At 39.9% G+C, this 14,900-nt stretch overlaps 1 protein-coding gene across 1 annotated transcript in view; it reads right to left on the bottom strand.

Moving 5' to 3' along the window:
- rars2 (arginyl-tRNA synthetase 2, mitochondrial) overlaps nt 1–14,900 on the bottom strand; it is a 119,083-nt gene that overhangs the window by 83,403 nt on the left and 20,780 nt on the right. Inside the window, exons 6-7 of the mRNA XM_028797531.2 lie at nt 13,046–13,101; nt 2,782–2,865 (exon numbers count right to left, since the gene is read on the bottom strand). Coding sequence (XP_028653364.2) covers nt 2,782–2,865; nt 13,046–13,101 — 140 coding nt within the window. The remainder of the gene's footprint in view (nt 1–2,781; nt 2,866–13,045; nt 13,102–14,900) is intronic.

Genomic DNA, 14,900 nt, shown 5'->3' on the forward strand with positions numbered 1-14,900 from the left:
TGCATCTCAAAGTACATTACATTATCATGCATAAGGTATTATAACATGTATTTATGCACAACTTTAACGCACAAACTCCATTTTCTAGATCTCTAGGGGGATTTTTAGCATGTGTAAGAGGTAGTAATTGGGGAAGGGAATTTTCATTGCCAGCAATTTCCTAAGGAATTTGATGCTGAGGGATCTGCATGCTTAATACCCTCACACCTAACTGAACTGAGAATCATTCACATAAACTTCCAACTGCAGAAATCAAATGCATATAGGATGTTAATATGTGAATACATTGTATATTGACACACAAATGCATAAGCATATATGAATATAAAAAAGTCTACATTCCCTTATTATTGATATAAATCCTTCAGCATTTAATTTAATTTGAACATCTTTTTTCTCACTGTAATATTGACAGTGACAATGTCTTGTTAACAGTGAATAAGGACTGATATGATTTTCTTGACATTCACCATTTCAAATCACCTTTTTAGTACAGCCTCACAGGTCCATTTTTTAGACAGCAGCTCTTAAACACCAACCTGGTTACTAGGCATTGGACAAATCTGCATAATCTTTGGGTGGCCAAACCAGAGTGTACTATAGAAATTTCTAGACCTGTTCTGTCATGAAAGGGACATGTCTACAAGGTGGAAAATGGGCTACTTTTCCTTTTAAATCCATAGCAAGATCACAACTGTTTCACTCAGGTTCATGTACTGCTACCTTAGTGCTCTGGAGGAGTTGGTTTATCCTTGCACCAGTCTCTTCCTGAGTCTGTCTATAAATGGTGATTTTGTTAGAACTACTCCTGGGGCTCCTGCAACAATTCAGTTTTCAACACATATAGTAGCTGCAATTTGTTTACATTGACTTTTACTGTCTTTTTTAGGCTCACTATGAGTCCCTGAATCTCTGCCTGGCCCATTCTCTCTAGTTGGACAAAATGGTGCAATTTACACATTTGGCAATCTCATCATCTTGTCAACCTTTTACAATACAAAAAACAAGATGTTATTTTTTAAAAGAGAACTAATAAATCTTAATTGGATTTGGTAAATCTCATAACAATAGTATCACAATTGTTTGTAAACTGCAACAAACACTGTAGTCAGATGAGAAAAATATAATTTATCAATAGTAAAGATAAAATACTCAGTCCCACAAAATTGGATATTCTATAATATGTGGCTTTGATAGTCTGTCCATGAAAATCACAAAAGGGAAGGGAAAAATAGGTGGACATGGAAATATAGTAATTTAAATGGCAAATGTTACATAAAAACATCACATGTGTAAATGCAATGATGGGGAAAAGAAGCCCCAAAAAAGCCTTTTTATCTTGCAGAACCCCATACACGATGTCCCATGAAATTTAGCCATTAGCCATGCCCAGTTCTTTGGCTTTTGATAGTAAGTTGCAAATATCTCCAAATAAATGCAACTGATATTGCCGTTTGTATTTGACATGTGGTGTTGTGTTGCTAGCTCTTTTATAAGACAGTCTGAGTATTTTGACTTTCAGATACAGAAATAACTTCATAACAGTAAATTTAAATTTGATATATACAATTTGCAATGACAAGTAAAATAGATACACAAACAGTTCACGAACGTCTCTGAACACGTACAAATCGGGTTACGACCAAAATGTTTGCCAAACGTTTGCATCTGTTCACAATCACACACTCGGTATACGAACAAGCCAGTTTCCCTTTCGGTTTGTGTGCGCCGATGATTTCCGCACTTGTTCAGTCTCTCCCTGTGCATTTCCTGTGGAGCGAGAGAGAGAGAGAGAGAGAGAGAGAGAGAGACACACACAGACAGACAGCCCCGAGAGAGAGACAGACACAGACAGACGGAGAGAGAGAGAGAGAGAGAGACACACAGAGAGAAAGAGCGCGAGAGCGAGAGAGAGAGACGCGCGAGAGAGACACACACACACGCTTGCGCGAGAGAGAGACACACACACACACATGCGTGACAGAGAGACACACACACACATACGCACGCGAGAGAGAGAGAGAGCTGGCCACATAAGGCCAAGAAGGCAGTTAAAGAATGCACCGGGCTTGTTTTTAAAGAGACAGATTCCAGCATTGTTTTAACCTCATTGTATTTAATGAAGACTTTTTTCTATTGGATTTTAACCTCCACTTCATTTCTGTTTACAGCGATCGGTTCGTAGCGTGCATTGTTGCAGTGTTACTTTTCTTGGTTGTTCATTAAATTACGGATTTTTCAAATGTTCATTTTTTTCCCTGTGCTTAAAACTCATTAGAAAAAAGTGTTTTTAGCAAGCGGTTCCTAGCGCTATAGCGCAAACTCTTGCACTGTTAGTTTTCTCTGTTGTTCAAAGTTTTCTCAGTGTTATTCAATGTTTTTACATTTAGTTTACTATTACGCTGTGCATTCTATGGCATAAGTAACTATATTTGTGCTTAAAAATCTTAAAAAAAAAACTATATTTACATACAGTTCGTACAGTCTGGAACGGATTAATTGAATTTACATAAATCCTATGGGGGAAATTACTTCGGGTTACGACCAGAGTTTTGGAACGAATTGCGGTCATGACCCGAGGTTCCACTGTATCAGTTATGCCCCTTTTGGAATTAATGCTGCTGAAGTTATGCAAATAAGCATAGTTACAGCAGATTTAATCAAGAAATAAGATGAAAACCTGGGCACACATAAAAGCAAAGTGGTCTGATTTTACCCTTATTTGTATTAATACATTCTGTACACTGTTCAGTAATCTCAATTTTTTAAATGAAAACATACCAAACTGTAGGCCCCAATCTCCAAGATAATTGATCCTTGTTACAGAATGACCAAGAGCTCCCTTCAGGTTTGCTATGAAGTTACCTGGAAAAAAAGGAAAAGAAATACAGCAAAATTAATATAAAATGGCAAAATAACACTCAAACATATTAATGTATCATAGTCTCTGAAGAAAACTGTACTCAAATGCAAAAAAATGTTTTCTATCTGGTTAAGTTTTGTTGATTTGTGTTGTATTCTTGTTTGATTTCTGCAAAATATTCTATACAAAGCAGTCTGCACTGTAAGTACCACAGAACTGCAATCCAAAAACTAATAATGTTAATTTGGAACTACATTAAATAGATAACCTTAACCAATCACTTACTGCACTTCATTTGAAATGTTCTTTGAAGGAATTAAAGCATCAGCATTGTTTTATTTGTCCTGCCACCTTTGCCACATACAGCTCATTTTGTAATTATATACACACTATGAGCAGGGTGCAGGGGACTTGTGGTGTTGGAAAGCACAAGTCTGAATGCATTAGACACCATTTACTACCAGACAAGCAATAGAAAGAAGAGAAGGGAAGCAATAAAAACCTTGCTACAGAAGGTTCTGGGGTAGTCAAAACACTTCAGTGCATATGTCTTTTATGCTTGGAGTCAGCACATTATTAAAAACTCAAAGCAGGGATAGAAAAAGGTGAAAAAACTTTAATTCACACCAACACAGCAATTTCAACACTGGCTCTTCAGGATCAATAACATTCTTGCTCAGGCAGCAAGGGCTCATTAAAACCCAATGCTTTTTTTCTTTTACTCAGAAGAAGATTCAGAGCTTCCTAACAGCTAGTTTTCAGCATGGCCTGTGATGTTCTAAAAGATAGAAGCCTGGCCAAGAGGGTCTAAGTGGAGTAAAAGTAAAAGAGGCAAGTTACATTACACTGTGTATTTTGTTTTATCGTGAGAGCCTAAAGGAGTCTGCCTCCAATTACAACACTTAAAAGGTACATTTTCTGGATGCTCTGAACAGGAGATGTGAGACTATGCTTGACACTGCAAAAATGGTCAAAGACAATGCACCTGTTTTTTGGAGGGATCACTTTTAGGAACATATACAGTACATACATAAACAAATATGCAAGCAATAAAAGATTAGCTCCCGTGTATGAAATTATTGAGATACTACTGATTTTTTTACAATAGAAAACAACACACCCTTGTAGATTCATTCTTGCCTAGTTAATGTACAGTATACAAGGACCACACCAGCTTGTGTGCCACTGTCAAGAGATGGGCTACAGAATTTCAACATGGGAGCAGGTCTCTCAAAGATGACCCAAGACCTAGCTTGCCTTCAGTATCAAAAACAGAAGACAATATTTCCAACTCTCAGCAAATCATTAGGAATAATCCAAGAGTGACAGAGCATGAAAGAACAGATATTATACACATTTGGCATTGGTCATTAAACTTAAACAAAGTCTGTACATGTTGAGGTCCCAGAATGCTGAATGAAGCATTGATGCATCCAATGTTCTGAGGTGAATCTCGTGTTAATTGATTTGGACCATGAAAAACATAAGAAGCAACTGAAGTTGAAAATTGGATACATCACTGTGGTCCAGAGTCCAACCAATAGTTAAAACACTGAAACCATAGCAATTTTCCAAAACCAGAGAATTTCCACATCCAACCCTGTGACATGTGAAAACATTTTATGACAGTGTACATGATGTTGATTAGATACCTAAAAGGACTCAAATAACAGGTTAATATTGCACTGATACTTATTTGTAGCAGTTAATCATGAAAAAGCTGCGAGGAACACTGTTGGAAACAACAGTGACTATTTTCAGTAAGTAAAATATCTTAAATTGTTTTATAGAATTTAATGGCTAGACACCAAAGTAAAAAGAATGTGATAATTTTGAACTGGAGACCTCTGTGCTTTTTTATTGTTGCCTGGACCTTTGCTCTACAATCATGTATCTTTCTATAAAAACAAAAATCAATACAAACACTAAACATCCACGATTAAAGTTGTGATATTTATATAAAAACCTAATTAACATCACCCATGCCACAACACTATCTAACATCCTATATGATGTTTGCAAATAGAGCTCTAACTATAATAATCATTGGAATTCATCCATCCATCCATTGTCTCCTGCTTATCCGAGGTCGGGTCGCGGGGGCAGCAGCTTGAGCAGAGATGCCCAGACTTCCCTCTCCCCGGCCACTTCTTCTAGCTCTTCCGGGAGAATCCCAAGGCGTTCCCAGGCCAGTCGAGAGACATAGTCCCTCCAGCGTGTCCTGGGTCTTCCCCGGGGCCTCCTCCCGGTTAGACGTGCCCGGAACACCTCACCAGGGAGGCGTCCAGGAGGCATTCTGATCAGATGCCCGAGCCACCTCATCTGACTCCTCTCGATGCGGAGGAGCAGCGGCTCTACTCTGAGCCCCTCTCGGATGACTGAGCTTCTCACCCTATCTTTAAAGGAAAGCCCAGACACCCTGCGGAGGAAACTCATTTCAGCCGCTTGTATTCGCGATCTCGTTCTTTCGGTCACTACCCATAGTTCATGACCATAGGTGAGGGTAGGAACATAGATCGACTGGTAAACTGACACCACGACAGACCGATGCAGAGCCCTCATTACTGCGGATGCCGCACCGATCCGCCTGTCGATCTCATGCTCCATTCTTCCCTCACTCGTGAACAAGACCCCGAGATACTTGAACTCCTCCACTTGGGGCAGGATCTCGCTACCAACCCTGAGAGGGCACTCCACCCTTTTCCGGCTGAGGACCATGGTCTCGGATTTGGAGGTGCTGATTCTCATCCCAGCCGCTTCACACTCGGCTGCGAACCGATCCAGAGAGAGCTGAAGATCACGGCCTGATGAAGCAAACAGAACAACATCATCTGCAAAAAGCAGTGACCCAATCCTGAGCCCACCAAACCGGACCCCCTCAACGCCCTGGCTGCGCCTAGAAATTCTGTCCATAAAAGTTATGAACAGAATCGGTGACAAAGGGCAGCCCTGGCGGAGTCCAACTCTCACTGGAAATGGGTTCGACTTACTGCCGGCAATGCGGACCAAGCTCTGGCACCGATCGTACAGGGACCGAACAGCCCTTATCAGGGGGGCCGATACCCCATACTCTCGGAGTACCCCCCACAGGATTCCCCGAGGGACACGGTCGAATGCATTTTCCAAGTCCACCAAACAAATGTAGACTGGTTGGGCAAACTCCCATGCACCCTCCAGGACCCTGCTAAGGGTATAGAACTGGTCCACTGTTCCGCGACCAGGACGAAAACCACACTGTTCCTCCTGAATCCGAGGCTCGACTATCCGATGGACCCTCCTCTCCAGGACCCCTGAATAGACTTTTCCAGGGAGGCTGAGGAGTGTGATCCCTCTGTAGTTGGAACACACCCTCCGATCCCCCTTCTTAAAGAGGGGGACCACCACCCCGGTCTGCCAATCCAGAGGCACTGTCCCTGATGTCCACGCGATGTTGCAGAGGCATGTCAACCAAGACAGTCCTACAACATCCAGAGCCTTGAGGAACTCCGGGCATATCTCATCCACCCCCAGGGCCCTGCCACCAAGGAGTTTTTTGACCACCTCGGTGACCTCAGTCCCAGAGATGTGGGAGCCCACCTCTGAGTCCCCAGGCTCTGCTTCCTCATTGGAAGGCATGTTAATGGGATTGAGGAGGTCTTCGAAGTACTCTCCCAACCGACCCACAACGTCCCGAGTCGAGGTCAGCAGTGCACCATCCCCACCATATACAGTGTTCACACTGCACTGCTTCCCCTTCCTGAGACGCCGGATGGTTGACCAGAATCTCCTCGAAGCCGTCCGAAAGTCGTTCTCCATGGCCTCCCCAAACTCCTCCCACGCCCGAGTTTTTGCTTCAGCAACCACCAAAGCCGCATTCCGCTTGGCCTGCCGGTACCTATCAGCTGCCTCCAGGGTCCCACAGGACAAAAGGGTCCTGTAGGACTCCTTCTTCAGCTTGACGGCATCCTTCACCGCCGGTGTCCACCAACGGGTTCGGGGATTGCCGCCACGACAGGCACCGACCACCTTACGGACACAGCTCCGGTCAGCTGCCTCAACAATAGAGGCACGGAACATGGCCCATTCGGACTCAATGTCCCCCACCTCCCTTGGGATGTGGTCGAAGTTCTGCCGGAGGTGGGAGTTGAAGCTACTTCTGACAGGGGGCTCTGCCAGACATTCCCAGCAGACCCTCACAACACGTTTGGGCCTACCACGCCTGACCGACATCCTCCCCCACCTTCGAAGCCAACTCACCACCAGGTGGTGATCAGTTGACAGCTCCGCCCCTCTCTTCACCCGAGTGTCCAAGACATGTGGCCGCAAGTCCGACGACACGACCACAAAGTCGATCATCGAACTGAGGCCTAGGGTGTCCTGGTGCCAAGTGCACATATGAACACCCCTATGCTTGAACATGGTGTTCGTTATGGACAATCCGTGACGAGCACAGAAGTCCAAAAACAAAACACCGCTCGGGTTTAGATCGGGGGGGCCATTCCTCCCAATCACGCCCTTCCAGGTCTCACTGTCATTGCCCACGTGAGCATTGAAGTCTCCCAGCAGAACGAGGGAGTCCCCAGAAGGTATGCCCTCTAGCACCCCCTCCAGGGACTCCAAAAAGGGTGGGTACTCCGAACTGCTGTTCGGTGCATACGCACAAACAACAGTTAGGACCCGTCCCCCCACCCGAAGGCGAAGGGAGGCTACCCTCTCGTCCACCGGGGTAAACCCCAATGTACAGGCTCCAAGTCGGGGTGCAATAAGTATACCCACACCCGCACGGCGCCTCTCACCGGGGGCAACTCCAGAGTGGTACAGAGTCCAGCCCCTCTTAAGGAGATTGGTTCCAGAGTCCAAGCTGTGCGTCGAGGTGAGTCCGACTATATCTAGTCGGAACCTCTCAACTTCACGCACTAGCTCAGGCTCCTTCCCCTTCAGAGAGGTGACATTCCACGTCCCAAGAGCCAGCTTCTGTAGCCGAGGATCGGACCGCCAAGGTCCCCGCCTTCGGCCACCACCCAACTCACACTGCACCCGACCTCCTTGGCCCCTCCCATAGGTGGTGAGCCCATGGGAAATCATTGGAATTACTCATTTTTAAACTGTATAGCTCATTTTCGATATCCATGATCATTTCTTGGACATGTGATCTAAATCCTAGGATGATATGTTGGCTGTGAAGGAAGAAATGCTGCTGAAGTTAATGGTAAATAAACATAAGGAATTATTTCTATATTGCACTGAAAAATTAGTACACACTCTACTTGTGCCAGTTGTTTTTTTCCTTCTCAATAGTAAACCAGGTCAGCATCCAAAACTATGGACACTTCCACAACCAAGTCAAATGGATGACCATCACAATCTTTAGAAACTTTCACACTTCATTCAATACACTGTAAGTCTACATGAAATCCTTAATGTGGAATACTAGCCCCAGTAGATTTAGAACAATGCATATATTTTACTGGAGTAAAAGCACACAGATGGCAAGATATATTCTAGTATAGAAGGAGAGTTTTCCTTGATTTACTGTATATATAAAACGTAAGTTTCATTAGAGTGTGGCTCTTATGGACAACAAGTGCCGAAGTGAAACACTGACCAAAATAACAAAAATATAAGGTGGAAACTTAACATTAACTAACAGCAGAAACCAAAAATGAAACCATTTAATTGCAATTCCACTGCACTGGTTATTGTATTCTATTTGGAGTCATGTATTTGAATATATACTGTATAAAGAAAATTAATTAATTCATTAAAATTAATGTTTTTGTATTATACTTTTATTTATGAATGAATACAAATGACATCAATAGCACATTAATTTTTGTATATTAGAGTGAGCTACTGAAGATGAACCATGGATGAATGGGACATGGACTGTAGTTTGCTGGATTATTTTGCATTGCTAAACCAAATTAAAGAGCACACAAGAAATAAGACAATACAGAAAGTTAAGCAAGAAGGTCTAATGATGAAAGAATCATTTTCTTCTCAATTTCGAGAGATCAGACATAAAAATGTCACATTATGTTTCATCTCTAAAACAACTGAAGCAGATACAACGTCTTTCAATGCTGAGGCTTTTCCAGGAATCAGTCATTTTTGATATTGGAATAGAACTAGCCAATCAGCAAAAGAATGCCATATGGGAGTCTAAATTTAGTAGAAAACCTTGAAAGACTGAAAACAGAGTTAGTTTGGCACAGAACCACAAACTGAAAAAACATGCAAACACTTGCAAAGCAAGACTATTTTGTTTTTTATGTGTGGAGGTGTTTACCAGATTACATATGATAACCTGAAGAGGTACTTTTCTGTCAGCTTACTGTGTCTCTGAAAACAACTGTTTTAAAGGATGAACTTCATCAAAAGCAAACGTAATGCTGTCTGAACAACAGCGTAGGAGGGATGAGGATGTACAATTTAAACAGATTGTTATTTTCATGGGAATTGTTATATATGCATAATAGAATTAACTATTTTACATTACAGCAAGTAATTAACCATATTAAAAATGTAATAATTTGAAAGTAAATTATGTTTCATGTTGCGTTAAGAGATATTCGCTGTGTAATACGATTTCTTTCTGTTTGGCTTTGAAATTAACACGCAAATACTTTTTAAACTTACACTTTTACTGTAAAACTTCAGTAAAAACAATTTTTTGAATAAAATTTTCATCAATATCACATTGAATTTTGATTCTGTGTTTGGACTTTCATTGTGACAACGCTATGTATAACTGCCTGTGATTGAATTTCGTTTTTCTCTCTATTAAATAACTTTTTTGAATATTTGGCTCTGAGATTTGTTATTTGTCTTTGCAAAAGCTATTCTAATGGGAAACTGTTTTTCGTTTTAATACGAATGGTATATCAAGATCTTCATTGTTGTCTGTTATCCCCTGAAGATGTACTACATTACCTTTCTTGGATACATTCTTCTTTCTACAATAATTCATGCAGAGGAAGACCGGACGGTGTTAACGGTTGTAGATATTCTTTTTGATATTATAAGTTGATGTTTTCATCTTCCGCACGATCACCACCAACTGTTTTAGCATAGTCTATTGATACACATGTAACCAGTTTGCCGTGTAACCGATTGACATTTTTGGCATTAATTCATTTGACTTTATCTTGTCTTGGTGCTAGGATTGCCCGTGTACTCATTTATACTGTTGATAACCCTTCGTGATGAAATTCTTCAATAATATTTAGTCATAATATGTCTTCTTTAATTTGTGAACTTAAAGTGAGGAAAACGTTAAAATTTGTAAGAGGTGAGAGAGCAGGAACTGTGTCTGTCAAAAGCATTCAGATGAATGAGAGGTGAGAGTATCGTGTGCATAATTGAATATGGTTGAGAGGAGGAAATGACTTGAAAAAATCTCTTGAAAAGTCTTGTCCTAGGATTGTTTTATATAATAGAGAGATATCCATCCATCCATCCATTATCCAACCCGCTGAATCTGAACACAGGGTCACGGGGGTCTGCTGGAGCCAATCCCAGCCAACACAGGGCACAAGGCAGGAACCAATCCCGGGCAGGGTGCCAACCCACCACAGGACACATACAAACACACCAAGCACACACTAGGGCCAATTGAGAATCGCCAATCCACCTAACCTGCATGTCTTTGGACTGTGGGAGGAAACCGGAGCACCCGGAGGAAACCCACGCAGACACGGGGAGAACATGCAAACTCCACGCAGGGAGGACCTGGGAAGCGAACCCAGGTCCCCAGGTCTCCCAACTGCGAGGCAGCAGCGCTACCCACTGCGCCACCGTGCCGCCCCCTAGAGAGATATTATGAGCCTAATTAAAATGGGTTTATACATATATAATAACTATCAACACAAAATATCTCTATAGTATACGTTTCAGATAAATGTACCAGATCACTTTTAGATGAAGAAATCTCAGTATGAAGCCTGCCTTATAAATATATTACACAATCAGTTCATCTGTTCAAACATGCACACATATATTTGGTAGACTACATAAATATTTCCATCCATACCTTCAGACATACAGTAACAACTTTAAAAACTGAATTCAAGACATTATAACATTGTATCATATGACAGCTTTCAAAACTGCTGAATTTACTGCTTATGCTAAAATGCTCCTATGGTATTGTAATTTTTATTGAAATGGGGCAAAACTGCTTTTTTGTTCGTTAGGTTAGTGATCCCTGGCCTAAACTTATAGTTTCTAGATTTATCCTATCTATGACTGCCTCCCAACAGATACTACACTGAAACTCTCAATGCTGGTTATATGCTGCCTCTTGCAACTAAGGACAAGCTACATGGGTCCCTTGGTCACCAAGTGCTTTACCAGCAAATGCTACTTCAAATCCCAGCTCCAGGATTGGAATATGGTACTGGTTCAGGATAGATGTCATTGGATTCATTAAGAACCATCATAGGAGTATTATTTTTGAAATACTCTTTATCTGGCCTCCCCTATTAAATCAATTTGCCTTAAACCAAAAGCCCCACGCATAGTTGGGGGTTAATAATTACTGCATTACAATATACTTTAATCTACATAATCTTTCAATTCTGTGATTTTTTTTTCTTTTCTGATGCAAACAAAGAGAAAATATTTAGAGCCTAAAAATTGATTTATATAGTTTTTACCCCTATACAAAGGGCATCAAGACAGACATTATTTACAATTTGTTGAAAGTCTGTGCATGCTTTGGATACTCATAAGACAAAAATACTTATTTTCAAAGAGTTTCAGGGGTTAAAGATAAAAAAAAATCATAGCCTGAAACTTTATATCGGGGCTATTAACTTTGGATCAGGGTTCTTGCAGAAAATAAAATACCTGAAACAACATGAAAATTAATTTACTAAAAACTTACATATTACAATATAAAGTGTAAACAAAAAACACATTTGAAGTGCTGAACAAATTTTGGTAAACACATACAATGAACATATTCCAAATATATCCCTCTGGTATGACAAATGATATTTAATTACTTGTAATACAACATGTTTTATAAATTTGTAAACACTGAATAAGCTTAAAATGCTCTATTTTTTCTGCACAGCTATGGAAAACAAATGAAGGGGCAAAAGCATAAATTAAGAACTGAAACAGATTGCTAACAGATTGGGAATAATCAAATCAAATTATTAAAATAACTGTGAAATAAACGAAAATGTATGACCTTAAACAACAAGTCTAATATTTCCCCATTATTTTTAGATTATAAATAAAATCCTACAGCTGAACATCAACACCACTCTTTTTCAAGGTACTGTCTCATTTCTCAACAGATGAAGATGAGGATGCTGCCAGTTACTCAGGAGAAATTGCATTTTGATCCTCTGGCATTTTTGTTTTTTAATTTGCATAAGTGATTGGCTGAGTTAATGAGAATAATAGGTATTACTATACAATAAATGTGGCAATACATATTTTTTTGATTGCATACACAGATTGACTTTGACACCGCAACTATAGTAATGTAAACTGGAGATTATGAATATGGGACCTATGCATTCGATCCAAGTCATGTCAAAAAAAGTTACCTTCACTCCCATTTTCCACCAACCAAGCTGATCCCCATTTATTTTTTTTAGCTTATTCTGCTGCACTTGTGCCTTACTCGGACATCTCTAGTGGAGAATTTTAATTGTGCTAACAGTATGTTCATGGTATCTCACAGAAAACAGCTTGCTGACAACCAGTTAATATTTTTACCCTGCTCACACAGCATTGGTAACCGCGAGAATACTACGGCACAACTGATTAAAATGTGTCCAAAACAAAAACCCATGTTGTTGCCTTTTATTTTTCATTTTTAATGAGGTTGTTGTTGATTCAATAAAATTTATTAACAGGCAATTAGTATTTTTGTAAAAATAAAACGGCTATATGCCATTTTAGCCCTGGAATTGACTATAATACTAGGGCTTCATTGCAGCGCTTCTACACTTTCTTATGTAACCAATTGTCTTCACCTTCATTAAATAACATTTTGTTGTCCAACAAATGAACTGTAGTCCAAATGCACACCCATAGGTAGCACTGAAAACAATGACGATGCTTAATTTTTAGAAGTACTGTATTAACAACAGGTGAATGTAGTTAATTCATTTTTGTGTCCACAAAGTAAAATTCTCTTTGTAAAATACAGACCTATCTTACAGATTAAATTGAAATACTTACCAATTATAGTGGATCTTAAGTGGCCAGCATGAAATTTTTTGGCAATATTAGGTGAGCTGTAAAAGAATACACAGCACTTAAATCACAAGTATAATCTATAAACAGAACATATGTTTTCACAGATTAGATGTTAAGAACGTAAGGCTGAATGTAACAACTATTACAAGATTAAAAGAATCTAAAATACATAATTTATTACTGAGAATCTGAACCTATGTAGGTACTGTATATCTTCAAAGAAAAATACTTCACAATAGATGAACAATAAAGCCAAACCTTTAGTAAGAGAACTGTAAATTGCATAAAATGTAGGAACTTTGCCTAAATCATATATACCTGTACCATAATTTACATAAAAGTTAACTGTTTATTCTAAAATGACCAAAAAAGGACTGCGTCCTCTGCATGTATGCAGTTAAGAGAGTAAACAAGTACAAACTGCACGTGTACAATGTTCAAAACACTACATTACATTAAACCAGTACAATAAAATTATGATAAAAAGATAACATTTCACCTTTAAGATAATGCAAATATTTAAAAAAACAAACAAATACCACTATATAAAAATGTATATTTAACCATATCTGCATCATCTTCAAGAGTAATTTATGCTCTTTGTCTCAGATCTGCTTTCTAAGTTTCATGTTACATACTGTACTTATGATTATATATTCATCTTTCTAAATGCTCAGTGGTTAAATCTCTTTCTCAAACATATACTTTTACCTTCAATAATGTTAATTTTGCAGACTTATATAGTAAGTGGATTCAGAAAGTATTTAGCAATTTTTGTCCATCAATCTACATAACCTATAACTGAAAAGATTTTCAGATTTATTAAAAATCGAAACCTGAAATCTCGTATTCATTTAAGTATTCAGACCCTTAATTTAGTACTTTGCAGAAGCCCCATTGGCAACAATTATAACATCAAGTCTTTTTGGGTAAGTCTCTGAGAGCTTTGCCCACATGGATTTGAGCAGTTTATCCATTCTTCATAGAAGACCCCCATAAACTCTGTTAGAATGGATGGAAAGCAACTATAAACTACTTTCTCCATGTCTCTCCACAGACATTTTATTGAGCTTAATTCTAGGCTTTGGCTGGGCCACTCAAGTACAATCAAGAGACTTGTCCTGAAGCCACTCCAGTGCTGTCTTGGCTGAAAGCTTTGGGTAATTCTGGAAGTGTAAAAAGAACTGGCGGCATTCCCTGTTGTTTCGGCTTCTTTATCCTCCTCCTATGTAAGGTTCTAGATGCAATGCTGATGTAATTTTATCGGACATTGTGGGTGGTTTGGTTGGGTTACATTGGTCCCCCTTGTAAATGCAAAAACTTGTTGGAAGGACAGTTTTTTCTTTCTTTCTGAATATGGGTTGGTAGTGGGAATGTGTGTGAATTTCAGAAATGCATCAATACACATTCATTAACTATGGGCACTCCTTAAGGCAGGATAGGGAAGTTCCAGGGTGGCCCACTTCAAGCACTGTCTTCAGGTCATTGTCATGCTGAAAGGTGAACCATTGTCCTGGTCTGATTGTGCATGCTCTCTGGATAATTTTTTATTCCTTCACTCAATTCTGACCACAATCTCAGTCCCAGCTGCTGAGAAGCACTACCGTACTGTAACACTTCCAACACCATGCTTGACCATATGGCTTGTATTAGGCAGGTAATGAGCTGTGCCTGGTCTTCACCAGACAAGGTGCTTGGAGTCCTGCCCTCAGACCAGAGAACCTTTTTCTTCATGCAGTCAGAGTTTTTTGAATACCATTTAGCAAACTCCAAGCAGTCTGGCAGTTGCTTTTTGCTTAAGAGTAGCTTTTGTCTATTGAAGAAGTGCTGCTGATAT

The sequence above is a fragment of the Erpetoichthys calabaricus genome, chromosome 3 (genome assembly GCF_900747795.2).
Source record: "Erpetoichthys calabaricus chromosome 3, fErpCal1.3, whole genome shotgun sequence".
Taxonomy (NCBI): domain Eukaryota; kingdom Metazoa; phylum Chordata; class Cladistia; order Polypteriformes; family Polypteridae; genus Erpetoichthys; species Erpetoichthys calabaricus.